Source organism: Physeter macrocephalus, unplaced genomic scaffold (assembly GCF_002837175.3).
Source record: "Physeter macrocephalus isolate SW-GA unplaced genomic scaffold, ASM283717v5 random_1797, whole genome shotgun sequence".
NCBI classification, from domain to species: domain Eukaryota; kingdom Metazoa; phylum Chordata; class Mammalia; order Artiodactyla; family Physeteridae; genus Physeter; species Physeter macrocephalus.
In genome coordinates this window covers 7,613-24,737 of record NW_021146805.1, presented here as the reverse complement: position 1 = coordinate 24,737, position 17,125 = coordinate 7,613, and the positions used below count along the sequence as shown (strand labels likewise).

Below are 17,125 nucleotides of genomic sequence, written 5' to 3'. Positions count from 1 at the left end.
ACCCTGCGTAACTTTGTGATATATTCCTACAAGGAAATACAACACAGAGATGACAATGAACACCCACAGCATCTCTGGCATGTCACAAACATGGGTGACAGAAGACACTGTACTGTTTCATGTACCTGAAGGCCAAAATCAGGCAAAACCAACTAAAGTGCCTAAGGACACATATTTGGGTAGTAAAAAGTTATTGAGGGACTTCCCCGGTGGCGCAGTGGTTAAGAATCTGCCTGCCAATGCAGGGGGCCCAGGTTCGAGCCCTGGTCCGGGAAGGTCTCACATGCCGCAGAGCAACTACACAGAGATGACAATGAACACCCACAGCATCTCTGGCATGTCACAAACATGGGTGACAGAAGACACTGTACTGTTTCATGTACCTGAAGGCCAAAATCAGGCAAAACCAACTAAAGTGCCTAAGGACACATATTTGGGTAGTAAAAAGTTATTGAGGGACTTCCCCGGTGGCGCAGTGGTTAAGAATCTGCCTGCCAATGCAGGGGGCCCAGGTTCGAGCCCTGGTCCGGGAAGATCTCACATGCCGCAGAGCAACTAAGCCCGTGCACCACAACTACTGAGCCTGCGCTCTAGAGCCCACGAGCCACAACTACTGAAGCTCGTGAGCCTAGAGTCTGTACTCCTCAACAAGAGAAGCCACCGCAGTGAGGAGCCCACACACTGCAACAAAGACCCAATGCAGCCAAAACTAAATAAATAAGTAAATAAATTTTTTAAAAAGTTATTGAAAAGCAAGAAGGTAAGTCAGGGTAGGGGTCACCTTTGGGGAGGATTGGGGTGCTAAGTATGTGCCTTATAATAATTCATTAGGCTATGACGTAATTCAATAGGCTATGATGTAATCTTGTGCTATATTTTACAATGAAAAAAGTAAAAAAAGAAAAGGACTCCTGCCCACACCAATGCTTTGCAGGGCTTGGTAGTTTCAGGAACAAAGTGGCTTCCTGTGGCTCCCTCTCCTATGGAGGCCAAGGATGGGGGGAGGTGCTGCCAAGAGAGAAACAGGAGGCCCTGAGGACAGAGAGGAGGGGAGGACCAGCCCCATAGTGGGAGGCCTAGAGTCCACACTCATTACCTCCCGCACTGGCTCCTGGCCACAGACCCCAGATGCTGCAGCTGGGGGGCTTCTCCCAGACACATCCCTCACTGAGACCCCACTGTGCCTCCCCCTCTGGCAGATTTAATACCTTCGCCTGGCAGGCCAGCTCCAGCCTCACCCAGGACCTCCAGACTCCCTCCCTCTGCGTGACCTTCCACCTGGCGCTCAGCCTCCTCTGTCTCCCTCGCTCAGTCTGTTTTCTCTGCCAATCTGTCCATCTGTCTCTGTCTGTCTCCCTGCTGACACCTCTCCTTTCTAGGAGCTGAAGCCTCAGGATCAGCCTTACATACCCTTATGGAAGGCCCACATGCTGGCGGTGGCCCTGGAGTTTCCTTCTGAACCAAGCAACAGCCAGAGATGTCTGGGGAGGGCCGGGCTCATCCCATTCTGGAACGAACCCAGACAGGCAAAGCCACACTCCCTGTGAACACCTGGGGCCCTGGAGTCAGCACTGCCAGGAGAGGTAGCAACAAGCCTAAGGCCAGTGGAGGGTGGGCACCTCCCTGGGAGAGGGCGACCCTGTCACAGGAGAAGAGGGGGACAGCTGCGAAATGTAAGTAGGGAGAGACCTGGAAGGGGCTTCCATGGAGGCAGACTCGACCTCCAAGCCACAGACAGGCACCAACAGCCCGGGTGAGATCCCTGCCCTGTCTGCTCAGCAGTGGGGAGGCATCCATTGGACTCAGCTCCTGCACTCAAACCTCCACACTCCCATCAAGCCCGGCTTGGGCGTAGAAGAAACCAACATCATGGCACAATAACGTGCCAAGCACAGTGTCTGGCATACAGAAGGTGCTCGATCCTTGCTTATTCTTGTACACGTTTTCCAATCAGAGGGCTTGTCTGAGCCTCACAATTTTCTCTAAGAATAGTTCAGCAAAATATCTGATCAGAACTCTCCACGCGGGAAACGTTTACCCGTTCAGCAAAAAGTCTAATAGGCTTTGGTGCAGATAACTCTTTGACTAACTCCAAAATTCATATGGAAAGGCAAAGGAACCAGAATCGCCAAAATCATTTTGGAAAAGAATAATGAGGGAGGAATGACATCACCCAGTCTTTTAACACCTCTATTGAGATAAAATTCACATACCATATATTCCACCCATTTAAAGTGTGCAATTCAGCGGGTTTTAGTATATTCAGAGAGTTATGCAGCCATCAGCACAATTTTAGAACGTTTTCATCACCCCAAAAGGAACCACATCCGCATTAGCAGTCGCAGCCCCCAACTACCCTGGCCCCAGACAACCTAATCTACTTTCGGTCTCTAAGGATTTGCCTGTCCTTGACATTTATATAAATGGAATCATACAATATGTATTTTTAATTTTTTTTTTTTTGTCTGTGGTGGGTCTTCGTTGCCGCATTCGGGCTTTCTCTAGTTGCAGCAAGTGGGGGCTACTCTTTGTTGCGGTGCACGGGCTTCTCATTGTGGTGGCTCCTCTTGTTGTGGAGCACGGGCTCTAGGCCTGCGGGCTTCAGTAGTTGCAGCACTCAGGCTCAGTAGTTGCAGTACACGGGCCCTAGAGAACGTGGGCTTCAGTAGTTGTGGCTCGTGGGCTCTAGAGCACAGGCTCAGGAGTTGTGGCACATGGGCTTAGCTCCACGGCATGTGGGATCTTCCCAGACCAGGGATCAAACCCGTGTCCCCTGCATTGGCAGGTGGATTCTTAACCACTGTGCCACCAGGGAAGTCCCACAATATGTATTTTTTCAAGGTTCATTCATGTATCAGTACTTTGTTCCTTTTTATGACTGAATACTCTTCCATTGCATAGATTATACCATGTTTGATTCACCCATTCATCAGTTGAAGGACATTTGGGTTTTTTGCACTTTTCGGCTATTATAAATAGTGGTACTACGAACACAGTACAAGTTTTTGAGTGGATGTATGTTTTCATTTGATTGGGTATATACCAAGGAATGGAATTGCTGGGTCATATGGGAACTCTATGTTTAACCTTTTGAGGAACTGCCAGCCTGTCTTCCACAGTAGCTGCACCATTTTACATTCCCAGCAGCAGTGTCTAAAGATTCCAATTTCACCACCTCCCCACCAACACTTGTCATTTGTCTTTTAAATATAGCCATTCTAATAGGTGTAGGTAAGGTTAGGGTTAGAGTTCAGGGTTAGGGGTTTTGATTATAGCCATCTTAGTGAGTGTGCTCTTTTTGGTTTTGATTTGCATTTCCCTAATGAGTAACGATGCTGAGCATCTCTTCATGTGCTTATTGGACATCTGTATGTCTTCTTTAGAGTAATGTCTATTAAAGTCCTTTGCCCAGTTTTCAATTAGTTTTTTGTCTCTATTTTTGAGTTGTAAGTTTTTTTTATATTGTGGATCAGTCCCTTATCAGATGTATGATTTGCAAATGTTTTCTCCCATTCTTGGGACAGGATCTAATTTTAAGACTGAACATAAAGTTTACAGTAATAAACACAGTGTGATTTTGGTGAAGGATAGACACATAGATCAATGGAACAAAATAGAGAGTACAGAAATAGACCTGCAGAAATATGTCAAATTAATCTTTTACAAATGAATTAGAGAAGGCAATTCAATAGAGAAAGTATAGTGTTTTCAACAAAAGGTGTTGGAAAAATTGAACGCTCATAGGCAAAGAAAAAAAAACCCAGACATAAACCTCACACTTCATACAAAAATTATCTCAAAATGGATCATGGATCTAAGTGTAAAATATAAACTATGAAACATTTAGAAGAAATCATAGATAAAAGTCTTTATGACCTGGGATTAGGCAAAGAATTCTCAGGCATGACTCTAAAAACATGAATCTTCAGAGACAAACTTGATAAATTAGACTTCATCAAAAATAAAACTTTGGTTTCGCAAATGACACTATTAAGAGGATGAAGTGACAAGCTACAAACTAGGAGAAAATATTTGCAAACTGCATATTTGACAAAGGATTGCATCCAGAATATATACAGAACTCTCAAAATTCAACAATAAGAAAACAAACAACCCAATTTTAAAATGGTCAAAAGACCAGAAGAGATATTTCACCAAAGAGAATATATGGGACTTCCCTGGTGGTGCAGTGGTTAAGAATCCGCCTGCCAATGCAGGCGACACAGGTTCGAGCCCTGGTCCGGGAAGATCCCACATGCAGCGGAGCAACTAAGCCCATGCGCCACAACTACTGAGCCTGTGCTCTAGAGCCTGCGAGCCACGACTACTGAAGCCTGCGTGCCTAGAGCCCGTGCTCCACAACAAGAGAAGCCACGTCAATGAGAAGCCCATGCACCGCAATGAAGAGTAGCCCCCACTCACCACAACTAGAGAAAGCCTGCGCACAGCAGCGAAGACCCAACGCAGCCAAAAATAAATTAATTAATTAAAAAGAGAATACATGGATGGCAAATAAGCACATGAAAAGATGCTCCACATCCCTGGCCATCAGGGAAACGCAAATTGAAGCCACAATGATATATTATCTCACAACTGTCAGAACGACTAACAGGTAAAGATGCTGACAAAGATGCACGGAAACTAGGACTTCCCTTCATTGCTGAGTGGAATGCAAAACGGTAAAGCCACTCTGGAAAACAGTTTAGTGGTTTCTTACAAAGTTAAACATACACTTAGTGCATGAACCAACAATCCTACTCCTAGATATGGTATCATCCCAGAGAAATAAAAACTTATGTTCACATAAAGACCTACACAAGAATGTTCGTAGCAGCTTTACTTGCAATAGCCCCAAACTGGAAAAATCCCACATGTCTGAGTGGGAGAATGAATGAACATTAGTACCATGGAGTACTACTCTGCAATAAAAGGAAGCCAACTACTGATACAGGCAATAACATGCACGGATCTCAAGGGTATTACTCTAAGTAAAAGAAGCCAGTCCTACAAGATGACATTCCGTATGGTTCCATTTATAGGATATTCTTGAAAAAGACAGAATTATAGTGGTTGTCAGGGTTTAGGGGACAGAGGAGGGTGAGACTGCAAAGGGGCAGCCTGTGGGAGTTTTGGGGCTGATAGAGCTGTTGTGTGTCCTGACTGTGGTGGGGTTACACAAATCTACACACATGTCAGAATTCACAGAGCAGTACATTAAAAAAATCAGCTGTATTGTATGTTGAAATAAAATTAAAAGGCATATTTGCCTCATTATGTTGAAATTATAACATGGTGAACAACAGAGCAGTCCCCAAAAGCACATGACATTAGGATTCTCTTATTGACCGGCCACCTCCTCCAGCTTTTCAGGAACAGAACTAGTCAGTACCTCCCTCCTCAGGGCCCACTTGGCAAAACTATTGCTTTCGTGGAGGAAACCCAGGGATCCTAGGGCCAGTGTCTGGGGGGGAGGGGTGTGTGGGGGGGATGCTGGCATGTGGGTCCAGCCACAGGACCCACCGAGGAGCAATGCAGGCAGCACGGGCACAGGCCAGCCAAGGAGGGTGTGTGGGCACTGCTCCTCTGGCTTCTCCCATTTTGTGATTCTGAAACGGACAAGGGCAGTGCGGCACTGGGCTGCCTGGGCCCCTATCTCCCCTGGAGTCTGGTCAGGCTGCGGCCAACGCCCCCTCTAAGGCCCAGCAAGGGCAGCCGGAGTGATAGCCCCTCACCCCACCAGGCCCACCGGGCCCTGACTGCCCACTGTCACTGGATTTGATAAGAGACCCACCCCCCATGGCCCCCTCCCCTCTCCCAGCGATGACCACAGCCTGGCCCCCACCCTGGCTCCACGTGTATATAAGGGGACCCTGGGGGCTGAGCACCACGGACGCCAGTTCTCAGCACACCCAGCTCCCACTCAGCCGCCACCATGTCTCTGACCAGGGCTGAGAGGACCATCATCGTGTCCATGTGGGGCAAGATCTCCACACAGGCAGACATCATCGGCACCGAGGCCCTGGAGAGGTGAGCACCAGGTGGGCTGGGATGGAGCCTGGTAGGGGACAGTGTGGGTCAGTGCGAACAGGGGTCAGTGAAGAGGGGACAGTGAGGAGGGTCAGTGAGGAGGTGTCAGTGAGGAGGGGACAGTGAGGAGGGTCAGTGAGGAGGGGTCAGTGAGGAGGGGACAGTGAGGAGGGTCAGTGAGGAGGGGACAGTGAGGAGGGGACAGTGAGGAGGGTCAGTGAGGCGGGGACATATGCAGGTTCAGTGAACATGAGCAGCGGTGAGGCGGGTGCACCGTGGTCAGCGGGCAGGAAGAGGAGGGGCAGGGGGAGGGTGACGAGGGTCGATTGTGTCTCTCCCTCCGCGCCCAGCACCCAGGTCTCCACAATCATTGTTGATTGAATGAGTGAGTGAAGGAAGGAACGAATGAATGGAGGACGGGGCGGTGAGGGTGAGGTGGGCCGGGCCATGCTGGAGCCGGGGCAACAGCTAAAGTCCGCAATACCGATCCTGTCTGTCTTTAAAATGTTCATATTGGGGTCAAGTTGCATTTTTTGCCCTAATATTTACGTTTTAACTCCCGCGTGCAAACGTGACGTGGCCCGGCCCGGCCCGCCCCGCCCGCAGGCTCTTCTCCAGCTACCCCCAGACCAAGACCTACTTCCCGCACTTCGACCTGCACGCGGGCTCCGCGCAGCTGCGCGCGCACGGCTCCAAGGTGGTGGCCGCCCTGGGCGACGCGGTCAAGAGCATCGACAACGTGGCGGGCGCCCTCTCCAAGCTGAGCGAGCTGCACGCCTACGTGCTGCGCGTGGACCCGGTCAACTTCAAGGTGGGCGCGGGGCGGGGCCAGGGGCGGGGCGGGGTGCCCGCCGCTCGCGCCGCGCCCTCCCTGAGCCGCCCTGTCGCCGCAGCTGCTGTCCCACTGCCTGCTGGTCACGGTGGCCTCGCATTTCCCAGCCGACTTCACGGCCGACGCGCACGCCGCCTGGGACAAGTTCCTGTCCATCGTGTCCCGCGTCCTGACCGAGAAGTACCGCTGAGGATACCTCCCGACCCCCAGGGCAGGCTTCGAGCCCTCCCCTTCCCCTGCACCCTCTTACGATTCCACCTGGGAGCCCCAATAAATGGATGAGGATGGAGGGAGCCTGGTCGTGCGTCTCAGTATTGGGGGAAGCGGAGGAGAATGAAGGGAGGGAATGGGGGCTTCGCAGGAACACGGTCGACCGTTGTGTCACCCCCGGCCTGGAGGTCACTCCAAGGGTGCTTTGGGGGCGGTCCTTGGTCCTGAGGACCCCAGAGTCGCGACCGGAGGGAGCAGAACTGCCCAGGACCGCCCACGCCGTTTTCTCGGGTCAGACCTGAGTTTGTGCCTCTTTCCCGCCTCCCAAATCACCCAGTCTGTCGCTTCAGTCAGCGTATTGTGTGTACGTGTAGGGTATGTGTAGGGACTCAGGGGCCTTTCCTCAAAGCTTGTTGTCACAGCTCAGGCACTGAGAGGACCCTTGATACCTCCTGGCCCTCCGTGCTCTTTCTCCCAATCCCTACATCGGCTCCCTGTGGAATAATTGTAGATCCCCCTAAAGTCTGCAGCCAAGGCGCGCGCGCGCACACAGACACACAGACACACAGACACACACACACACACACACACACACCCTAAAGTCTGCAGCCAAGGCACACACACACACGCACACACACACACACACACACACACACGGCGTGATTCAGTTCCTCTGCGGTGACAGGGACCTGGGTTGGCAACCAGGGTCCCCAGGTTCCCGCCGAGCTCCTGAAGATAAGGGCGGGCAGGGCGCCGGGGGGCAGGGCCGCTATAAGGAGGCCGGGACTGCGGGCGCGGCCCCCAGAGCACGCCACGCCAACGCCATGCTCAGCGCCCAAGAGCGCGCCCACGTAACACAGGTCTGGGACCTGATCGCCGGCCACGAGGCGCCCTTCGGGGCGGAGCTTCTGCTCAGGTGTGGGTCTCCAGAATCGCAGCGAGGCGGAGACTGGGGTGTTGGGCCTGAGTCGGGAGGGGGGCGGGCCTGACCGGGGTTTCGCGGGGTCTGGGAGGCGCAGACACTGGAGGGACCGCCCTCCCTCCTCACCCTTGCTCCCGTAGGCTCTTCACGGTGTACCCCAGCACCAAGACCTACTTTAAGCACTTGGGCGACCCCCTTGACGAGGTGCAGCTGCTGAGCCACGGACAACGCGTGCTCGAGGCGGTGGGAGTGGCCGTCCGGCACATGGACAACCTGCGCGCGGCCCTGAGCCCGCTTGCCGACCTGCACGCACATGTGCTGCGCGTGGACCCCACCAACTTCCCAGTGAGCCACCCCGGGATGTAGCTGGGTTCGCGCGCGCAGCCGAGGTGGGGAGGCATTCGGCAAGGAATTGGAGAGGACAGAGCTCTTCTCACGGGCCTTTTCTCCCGCAGCTGCTGATCCAGTGTTTCCAGGTGGTGCTGGCCTCCCACCTGCAGGGCGAGTACACGGTGGAGATGCAGGCGGTGTGGGATAAGTTCCTGACGGCCCTGGCGGTAGTGCTGACAGAGAAGTACCGCTGAGTTCTGTGCCCCGGGTCTAGGTCTGCGCATGTCAATAAACATGCCTCAAAAGGCTGGACCCCGCGCAGGTGTGGTCTTTGGGGAGCAGGCGGACTGACGTCACAGTTGCCGGGCAGAGAAGCTCCAGGTCCTGAGGGGAGCCTCGCGGAATCTTAGGGCAGGATCCCCAACCTTTGCTGACAATGGAACCAGGGGCACAGGAACGGGACCTTGGGCACTCAACAAACCCTGAACGAGGACAGTTCCCGGTCTGACAGTCTGGGGGTCCGGGCCGGGTGTGTACACCCAGAGGCTTGCACAGAACAGTTGCCCTCCCGGGGCAGGGGGATGTGGTGGGGCCGAGCGCGTGCTCGGATGGGGGAAGGGTCTTCGGCTTCACCTCGCATCTGTCACCCATGCGGTGCCATACCATTCGCAAAGCACGTCCTCATTCACACACTCATTCATCTCCGTCCCTACCTCGCTCCGGGAACTGCAAGCCTCAATCTTTGCCTCTTTAACAGACAGGCGGGGCACCGAGGCCTAGGGGGCAAGTTTCTGGCCTGAGGTCAAACAGACTTCTTCGTGGCCCAGGGCTCCATGGACCCTCATCTCTGTTCTTTCCCATCTTCTGCCCTACTTCCAGCGCTCACTCTGTAGTTGCCTTGCTCTGGTCCAAGTTAGTCCCTTCCTCTGAATCTCCTGGGGCAGGGAGTGGGGGTAGGAAGGAAGACTTCTACGGCCACAACCCGTGTCATGTCAACATGAGGTGCGATACTAGCCTTGTCCCTAAGCGAGCTGAGCCTAATGCATCCAACGGAAAATTCCCAACCTCGCTGGGTCTTTGAAATAATTTAGAAAATCCTAATGCAGGGTGGGTGCCTGGCAGGCCACGGCCACCAAAACCCCACCCCAGCTCCAGCCGCCCCACTCAGTCTCTGGGGTCCCTGGGCCATGGCGCCCCACCTTACACACACACACACACACACACACACACACACGTGCCCTGTCAATCTCTCTTCCCTCTGCAGCACTGGTGCAGATATCTTAGTGCTCCATTTAGAGGCTTTGCGAATGCAGAAGCCTGACCCTGGGAGCTCTCCAAACTCTGAATGAGAATGGTTCCCCAGCTGACAATCTCACATCTGTGCAGGGCTGGGAAGTGGGGGACCAAGTCCAAAGCAGGGGGTGGGGAGGGGCTGCTGGATGCTAAGCCCTGACCCTGGCTGAGTGGAATGCCCCCGCGGTCCATGACAACACCTGCTAACCCGCGCTGCCCCAGGGCCTGCCCGCCATTGTGGGTAGATGCTTAAAGGGCTTCCCCCCTGTTACATCCTGCACCCACATTATTTACATGGGCAGTTTACAGCTCTTCATCCTGGGGAAAAGTTTAGTGCGAAAGCAGCTTGTTTCACTTCGGAAAAGATTGTGCTCCTCTCCAAGAATGGCAAATAGACACCTCGAGGCTACCCCAGCTGGGGACAAACTCGGGTGCCAGTGGTTTGGGTGGCTTGGAAACGTGTGTGAGCTCTCAGACCCACAGGAGCAGGAAAAGAGAGGGCGCTAGAGAGCTGGATCTAGGCAGCTCTAGGCAGGACTGGGTGGGGCCCGCTTGGGACTCCAGCACTCCCGCACCCTCTCCAGACCAAGCTTTCCAGGCTGGCACCTCCCGGCCCCGTGCCAGCCAATGAGCATGGCACGATCGGGCGTGCCCCTCGAGCCCCAGGCATAAAGGCTCATGCACTCCCAGCCCTGCATGCTTCTGGTCCTGACCCAGACTCAGAGAGAACCCACCATGGTGCTGTCTCCCGCCGACAAGACCAACATCAAGGCCGCTTGGGCTAAGGTTGGCAACCATGCTGCTGACTTTGGCGCAGAGGCCCTGGAGAGGTGAGCAGCCCACCTGCCCGGCTGGGACTGGGGCCGGTCGCCCCGTCGCGTCCTGGTCCTGGGCCAACCGGCCTAAGCCCGGCTCTCCCGCCTCTTCTCCACTCAGGATGTTCATGAGCTTCCCCAGCACCAAGACCTACTTCTCCCACTTCGACCTGGGACACAACTCCACCCAGGTCAAGGGCCACGGCAAGAAGGTGGCCGACGCGCTGACCAAAGCCGTGGGCCACCTGGACACCCTGCCCGATGCCTTGTCTGATCTGAGCGACCTGCACGCCCACAAGCTGCGTGTGGACCCGGTCAACTTCAAGGTGAGCTCGCGGGCCGGGCCGGGAGAGATCTGAGCTAGCAAGGCAGAGAGTGCGGTGGGGTTCCAGAGGTGGAGCATGGCGGCGCCCCCCAGCCCCGCGGCCCCTGACACCCCTTCTCTCCGCAGCTCCTGAGCCACTGCCTGCTGGTGACCCTGGCTGCCCACCTCCCCGGCGATTTCACGCCCCCGGTCCATGCCTCCTTGGACAAGTTCTTGGCCAGTGTGAGCACCGTGCTGACCTCCAAATACCGTTAAGCTGGAGCCTCCGCGATCCCGACCCTGGCCTGGGGCCCTCTGGAGCTCTGGGCACCCTCACTTCCTGATCTTTGAATAAAGTCTGAGTGGGCTGCAGCCTCTGTAGCCTCGGTTCTCTGTGTCCACGAACCGTGCTGGGGTCGGGGTGGTTCCCAGCAGCGAGGAATGGGAGGGCGGAGGAGGGACGGGAGCTAAGGCTGAGGCTTCCCAGAATCTGCTGAACCAAGTGAACCAAGCTCTGACTTGCAAAGGCTCTCCCGAGGTGGTGGGGGGTCCTAAAATGGTCACCCTGTTTCGCAGTTTCTCTGCTCCCCCTTAAAGATAGTTAGATGCAAACAAACAAACCACACAAATAGGCTTTTCCTGGTGCAAATGTAGGAGGTGGACAACCTCCCTGAGTTTCCACTTCCTTCCTACCAGAGGGAAGGTGAGTTGGAACAGGGGTCGAAGGCCCAGGCACACTTCCTGGTTCACAGTAACTCCCTGCGGTGGTGGCGGAGGGAGGCGGGAAGTCAGGGAAGAAGAGGGGCCTCGAGCTGTCTGCAGCCTTGAGCAGAGTTCCTCTCTCCCTTGTCCCTGCAGTCCCAGAGACACCTGAATAGCTGACTGTGCACCTAGCCCTGTGATCCCAGCTCATCATGCACCCCACCCCCAACCTCTAGCCCCAGGCTCCTGGGGTCTCCCGGCAGTTCTGCCTTGGTGCTGTGAGCCACCTTCACAAAGGCCCCCGTCCCACGCGCCAGTGCCCTGGACTCCACGCTGGAACCTTGCACACCCCACCCACCCTGTAGCCCTTAGGGACCCTAACAGCACCTCCAGCCCAGCCCCCATCTTCAGGGCAACACCCAGCTCTGGATAAAAGTTTAGGGAGGGTGGTGGGGCCCCTGCTCACCACTTTCTTTCTGGACAAGGACCTCTTCGAACAGCTGGGGAGTGGCTTCCCCCTCTCCACCACACACTCTTCCTCTGCCCCACAGCCCAATTCGCTTTCATTTACATATAGAAAAACACTGAAGAATTAAATTAAAATCCACCCATGTTTTTTTCACACACACGCGCACACCCTTTTTGTGTGATTCAAACGAGGGAGAGAATCCCTCTATCCTGTCCACCTAACTCCGCAGAAAGAGCCAAGGCTCACAGTTTGGGACTGAGCCCACTGGCTGCTATCCTGCACTGAGGGGACACAGCTACATCTACAACTGTACTTTTTTTTTTTTTTTTTTCTGGTCAAAAATACCATTCTACCTTAGGCATTTTTTTCTTCATCCTGCTCTTCTCACTGAACTGCGTCTCCTCTACCTGTCTTCTGGCCAATTCATTCAACTCTGTCTCACTTCATATATTTGTTGGTCATTTTGATATTTCCATTAATTTCCTGTTAAAATCCTCTGTCAATTGTTCTCATAAGTCATTTGTCTTTTCCTTATATCTTTGTGGGAGGTCTTCCCATATTATGAATGTAAGACATCAGCTGAGAACTGTTCCTCAAATCTTGCCTTAAAAGGGCCGGGGTGGGGACTTCCCTGGCTTTTCAGTGGTTAAGACGTCGCACTTCAGTGCAGGGTGCACGGATTCGATCCCTGGTCGAGGGACTAAGATCCCACATGCCCCGCTGTTCGCCCCCCCCCACAAAGAAAAGGTTGGGGTGCAACAACTACCACCCTGGAAGAAGAAACTTGAACCCGGAGCCCCCCGGCCGGAGGGATTCCAGGAGAGATTTGTTGAGGACATGTGAGCGATGCGCACACGTCTTGTGTGCATCCGTCTCTGGCCTGAACTAGACGCACTGAATCGCCCATTCATTCACTGATTCGGCCCAAATTTAAAATGCCGGGCTTCCCTGGTGGCGCAGTGGTTGAGAGTCCGCCTGCCGATGCAGGGGACACGGGTTCGTGCCCCGTCCGGGAAGATCCCACATGCCGCGGAGCGGCTGGGCCCGTGAGCCACGGCCGCTGAGCCTGCACGTCCGGAGCCTGTGCTCTGCAACGGGAGAGGCCACAACAGTGAGAGGCCCGCGTACCGCAAAAAAGAATAAATAAATAAAATAAAATAAAATGCCTAGCGTGTGCCAAGCCTAGGTCCAGGGTGGGTGGGACGGGCTGACCTACTCCCTTCCATCCCTCGGGGGTTCTAAAGGGTGGAAGAGCGGGCATCCACCCCGCTCCACAAACCGGCCCCCGCCAGCTGGGACCAGGATATCACTTCCGGGGAAGGTGAACGCAGCGGACGGGAAGCAGCCGGTGGGAGGGAGAATACCCTGGCCAGAGTCTCTAGGTCCCTCCACAAACTGGGAGCGAAGCACCCACCGCCCAGCCAGGCGCAGACATTGCGCCGCGCGCCCCCTGCTGTCCAGGTCCAAAGCGCATCCCGGCCCCGCGCCAGCCAATGAGCGCGGCGCGATCGGGCGTGCCCCTCGCGCCCCAGGCATAAAGGCTCGCGCACTCCCAGCCCTGCACGCTTCTGGTCCTGACCCAGACTCAGAGAGAACCCACCATGGTGCTGTCTCCCGCCGACAAGACCAACGTCAAGGCCGCTTGGGCTAAGGTTGGCAGCCACGCTGCTGACTTTGGCGCAGAGGCCCTGGAGAGGTGAGCAGCCCACCTGCCCGGCTGGGACTGGGGCCGGTCGCCCCGTCGCGTCCTGGTCCTGGGCCAACCGGCCTAAGCCCGGCTCTCCCGCCTCTTCTCCACTCAGGATGTTCATGAGCTTCCCCAGCACCAAGACCTACTTCTCCCACTTCGACCTGGGACACAACTCCACCCAGGTCAAGGGCCACGGCAAGAAGGTGGCCGACGCGCTGACCAAAGCCGTGGGCCACCTGGACACCCTGCCCGATGCCTTGTCTGATCTGAGCGACCTGCACGCCCACAAGCTGCGTGTGGACCCGGTCAACTTCAAGGTGAGCTCGCGGGCCGGGCCGGGAGAGATCTGAGCTAGCAAGGCAGAGAGTGCGGTGGGGTTCCGGAGGTGGAGCATGGCGGCGCCCCCCAACCCCGCGGCCCCTGACACCCCCTCTCTCCGCAGCTCCTGAGCCACTGCCTGCTGGTGACCCTGGCTGCCCACCTCCCCGGCGATTTCACGCCCCCGGTCCATGCCTCCCTGGACAAGTTCTTGGCCAGTGTGAGCACTGTGCTGACCTCCAAATACCGTTAAGCTGGAGCCTCCGCGATCCCTACCCTGGCCTGGGGCCCTCTGGAGCTCTGGGCACCCTCACTTCCTGATCTTTGAATAAAGTCTGAGTGGGCTGCAGCCTCTGTAGCCTCGGTTCTCTGTGTCCACGAACCGTGCCGGGGTCGGGGTGGCTCTCTTTGCCTTGGACCAAGCAACTCTCCGAGGCAGGTGAAGAGAGGGAAGGGGAAAACAGTACAGAAGAGTGGGGTGGAGCCGGTCCCACTGCCACTGCCTAGGATTCTCTGGGCAGCCCTCACCCTCACCCTGGAGTGACTTGCTGAGTATATCCGCCCTTTACCGAATTAATTCCAGAGACTTGCATATTCATCGCGGGTTTGCTCAAATAATGGGTTTGTTTCCTGTGTTTATATTTTATTGCACACACACTTGTGCTGAGAGTTGGTGGACCTCCAGCCTAGGACCTTGGAGCTCTCCCAGGGCTCTTCCCAGGGTTGGGTGGTGGGGAGAACACAGAGATCCCACTTCTTCAGAGGCTCACTGAGTGCCCCCTCCCCATCAAGTGCCTCCCAAGTACATGCACAGTCTAGAGGAAATTGGGGTGAGCAGTGCCATTGTGGAGCCAGGCAATTTCCCGGATATGCCCCTTTCACCTGGTACAGCCCCCCAGGACACTCACAGGGTCGAAAGGACTGATTTGTGGGGCCCAGCTCAGAATCCACTGCATCACCCTGAGGTCCACTGACTCCCCCCAGTGCAGCAGTGGAGAAGAGAGCCCGGTGGATGCGGGGTTGGGGGTGGGCGCCTGCACTCCGATGTGCTTCCTTCCCATGGAGAATGCCCCTAATGCCCCTAGTGTCCAGTCCTGGTAGTCGTCCAGCCCTGAACCCCCGACTGAGAGCAATGTCCTTTCTTCCCTGGGCCCAATTGTCATCCTCAGAAAATGCGATGGCCGGTTCCCTGACTCAGTGTGTCATGCTTTTAGCACAGCTGGTGGCACAGTATGAGCTCTGTAAGAGGCAGTCTTCCTTATTTTATTATTAGGAAAAATGAGGGCCTGGGCTAAAAGTGGAAACAACCCAGATGTCCATCAACAGATGAGTGGACAAACAAAATGTGATCTATCTATCCATAAAATGGAATGTTATCCATCCATAAAAAGCAACGAAGTGTCAATACATGCTACAACATGGATAAACCTCGGAAACATGCTACGTAAAAGAAGCCAGACACAAAAGACCATATATTGCATGATTCTATTCACGTGAAATGTCCAGAATATGCAAATGCACAGAGACAGAAAGACTGGTAATGGCCAGGGGATGGAGGGCAGGGGTTATGGAATGATGGCTAATGGGGACAGAGTTTCTATTTGGGACGATGAAAACGTTCTGAACTGGACAGTGGTGATGGTTACACACACTCTGAATGTAATTAAAGACACTGAATTGTACACCTTAAAATAGCTAAGACAGTAAATTTTATGTTATATGAATTTCAACGCAATTTTTTAAAAAAAGGATGTATAGTGATGCCTGGCACAGCATGAGTGCTGCATAGGTATTAGCTATTATTTTGGGATATATCCTAGGCACCCAATATAAATGCTCATTGTCAGAAAAGGGCGTCTGTTACGAACCAGGCACAACCTTGGAAAGAATAAATTGTTACCTTCCTTATATAACATAAATGAGAAAATAGACTCAGAAAGGTGTCATAATAGATTCGGGAGGGGGGTAGAATAAGCTGACGTTCAATGCCAAAATCCATGCTAAAATTCAGGGCAACCTAATATTAATGATACATACTAAATATTAGTTTCCATAGAGTAAACCTTCAAAAATAGGGGCCTCAGGGTCCAGGGCGATTAGGAAGGCCCCAGGTCGGAGCAGACGCTCCGTGGAGCGCTCCGGGCCCCTGGGGCCAGATTCTGCGACCAGAGGCGCGGCGAACCCCGGAGGCCAAGGGGCCCGCGGGCCGATACGCGCAGGCGCAACCCGGGCTTCATCAAGGCGCCGAGCGCGCGGCCGGGCGGCCTCCACTATGGTGCTGGAGGCGGCGGACCGGGCTGCGGTGCGCGCGCTGTGGCTGAAGCTGGGTAGTAACGTTGGCGTCTACACGACCGAGGCCCTGGAGAGGTGCGCACAGGCCCCAGGCTCCCCTGCCTTCAGCCCGCTCGGGAAAGCGTCCTCCTTCCTCCCCAGCCTGACTCGCCGTTCCTCCCGCAGGACCTTCCTGGCCTTCCCTTCCACCAAGACCTACTTCCTCCACCTGGACCTGAGCCCCGGCTCCGCCCAGGTCAGAGCGCACGGCCAAAAAGTAGCCGACGCGCTGACCCTCGCCGTGGACCACCTGGACGACCTGCCCAGCGCCCTGTCGGCTCTGCGCGAGCTGCACGCGCACAAGCTGCGCGTGGACCCCGTCAAGTTCAAGGTGAGCTCGCCGGCGGGGCCTGATCCCTGTCGCCGGGAGAGGGGGCTCCCGTCAGGGAAGGGGGTGCACCCGCATGGGAACGCCTCCCTCTCTCCGCAGCTGCTGGTCCACTGCCTGCTGGTGACCCTCGCCCGGCACTACCCCGGAGACTTCAGCCCCTCCCTGCAGGCCTCGCTTGACAAGTTTCTGAGCCACGTGATCTCGGCGCTGGCCCCCAACTGTCACTAAATTGGGAGGGTGGTCGCGTGGGGCTCGTGTTTGAGTAAAGTCCGCGGACAAAGCCTCAGGTGCGCGCGTGTTCTCTCTAGGGGAGCGCGCCCTGGGCCTGACAGGGGGCGGGGGCGCCCCTCCTAAGGGAAGTAGGGGTCTGAGGAAGCCCGAGTCTCACACTCCCAATTGTCAGATCCCAGCACGGACGCCCGCCCGAACCACGGCAGCCTGAGGCAAGTCCGGACAGCGGGTCCCAAATCCCAAGTGGTAAACCCCGACTCGCCGTGCCCTTGGGCGCGACCACTTAGCGGTGCAGACCCGGGGCTTCGGCTGCTCGGGAA

General features: G+C 55.2%; 5 protein-coding genes across 6 annotated transcripts; all 5 read left to right on the top strand.

The window, feature by feature from the left end:
* Positions 1 to 5,932: 5,932 nt before the first annotated feature.
* On the top strand, positions 5,933 to 7,116 carry HBZ (hemoglobin subunit zeta). Its single transcript, XM_007130381.3, has 3 exons — positions 5,933 to 6,027; positions 6,634 to 6,838; positions 6,921 to 7,116. The coding sequence occupies exons 1-3, from the start codon at positions 5,933 to 5,935 to the stop codon at positions 7,047 to 7,049; spliced, it is 429 nt and encodes a 142-aa protein (XP_007130443.2). The 3' UTR covers positions 7,050 to 7,116.
* A 755-nt stretch (positions 7,117 to 7,871) lies between these two features.
* Positions 7,872 to 8,633, top strand: HBM (hemoglobin subunit mu). The gene is made up of 3 exons (XM_007130380.1): positions 7,872 to 7,985; positions 8,132 to 8,336; positions 8,447 to 8,633. The coding sequence occupies exons 1-3, from the start codon at positions 7,894 to 7,896 to the stop codon at positions 8,573 to 8,575; spliced, it is 426 nt and encodes a 141-aa protein (XP_007130442.1). The 5' UTR covers positions 7,872 to 7,893; the 3' UTR covers positions 8,576 to 8,633.
* A 1,688-nt stretch (positions 8,634 to 10,321) lies between these two features.
* On the top strand, positions 10,322 to 11,105 carry LOC102988256 (hemoglobin subunit alpha). Its single transcript, XM_007130379.2, has 3 exons — positions 10,322 to 10,444; positions 10,551 to 10,755; positions 10,881 to 11,105. The coding sequence occupies exons 1-3, from the start codon at positions 10,350 to 10,352 to the stop codon at positions 11,007 to 11,009; spliced, it is 429 nt and encodes a 142-aa protein (XP_007130441.1). The 5' UTR covers positions 10,322 to 10,349; the 3' UTR covers positions 11,010 to 11,105.
* A 2,359-nt stretch (positions 11,106 to 13,464) lies between these two features.
* LOC102987983 (hemoglobin subunit alpha) lies at positions 13,465 to 14,261 on the top strand. Its single transcript, XM_007130378.4, has 3 exons — positions 13,465 to 13,600; positions 13,707 to 13,911; positions 14,037 to 14,261. Exons 1-3 carry the CDS (start codon positions 13,506 to 13,508, stop codon positions 14,163 to 14,165), a joined length of 429 nt encoding a protein of 142 aa, XP_007130440.2. The 5' UTR covers positions 13,465 to 13,505; the 3' UTR covers positions 14,166 to 14,261.
* Positions 14,262 to 16,166: 1,905 nt separating this feature from the next.
* Positions 16,167 to 16,847, top strand: HBQ1 (hemoglobin subunit theta 1). 2 transcript variants are annotated; one of them, XM_007130377.3, is made up of 3 exons: positions 16,167 to 16,279; positions 16,370 to 16,574; positions 16,674 to 16,847. In XM_007130377.3, exons 1-3 carry the CDS (start codon positions 16,185 to 16,187, stop codon positions 16,800 to 16,802), a joined length of 429 nt encoding a protein of 142 aa, XP_007130439.1. In that variant the 5' UTR covers positions 16,167 to 16,184; the 3' UTR covers positions 16,803 to 16,847. The 2 variants fall into 2 exon arrangements, with proteins under 2 accessions (XP_007130439.1, XP_028342867.1); XM_028487066.2 differs by having other exon boundaries at positions 16,167 to 16,574.
* The last annotated feature ends 278 nt before the right edge of the window (positions 16,848 to 17,125 follow it).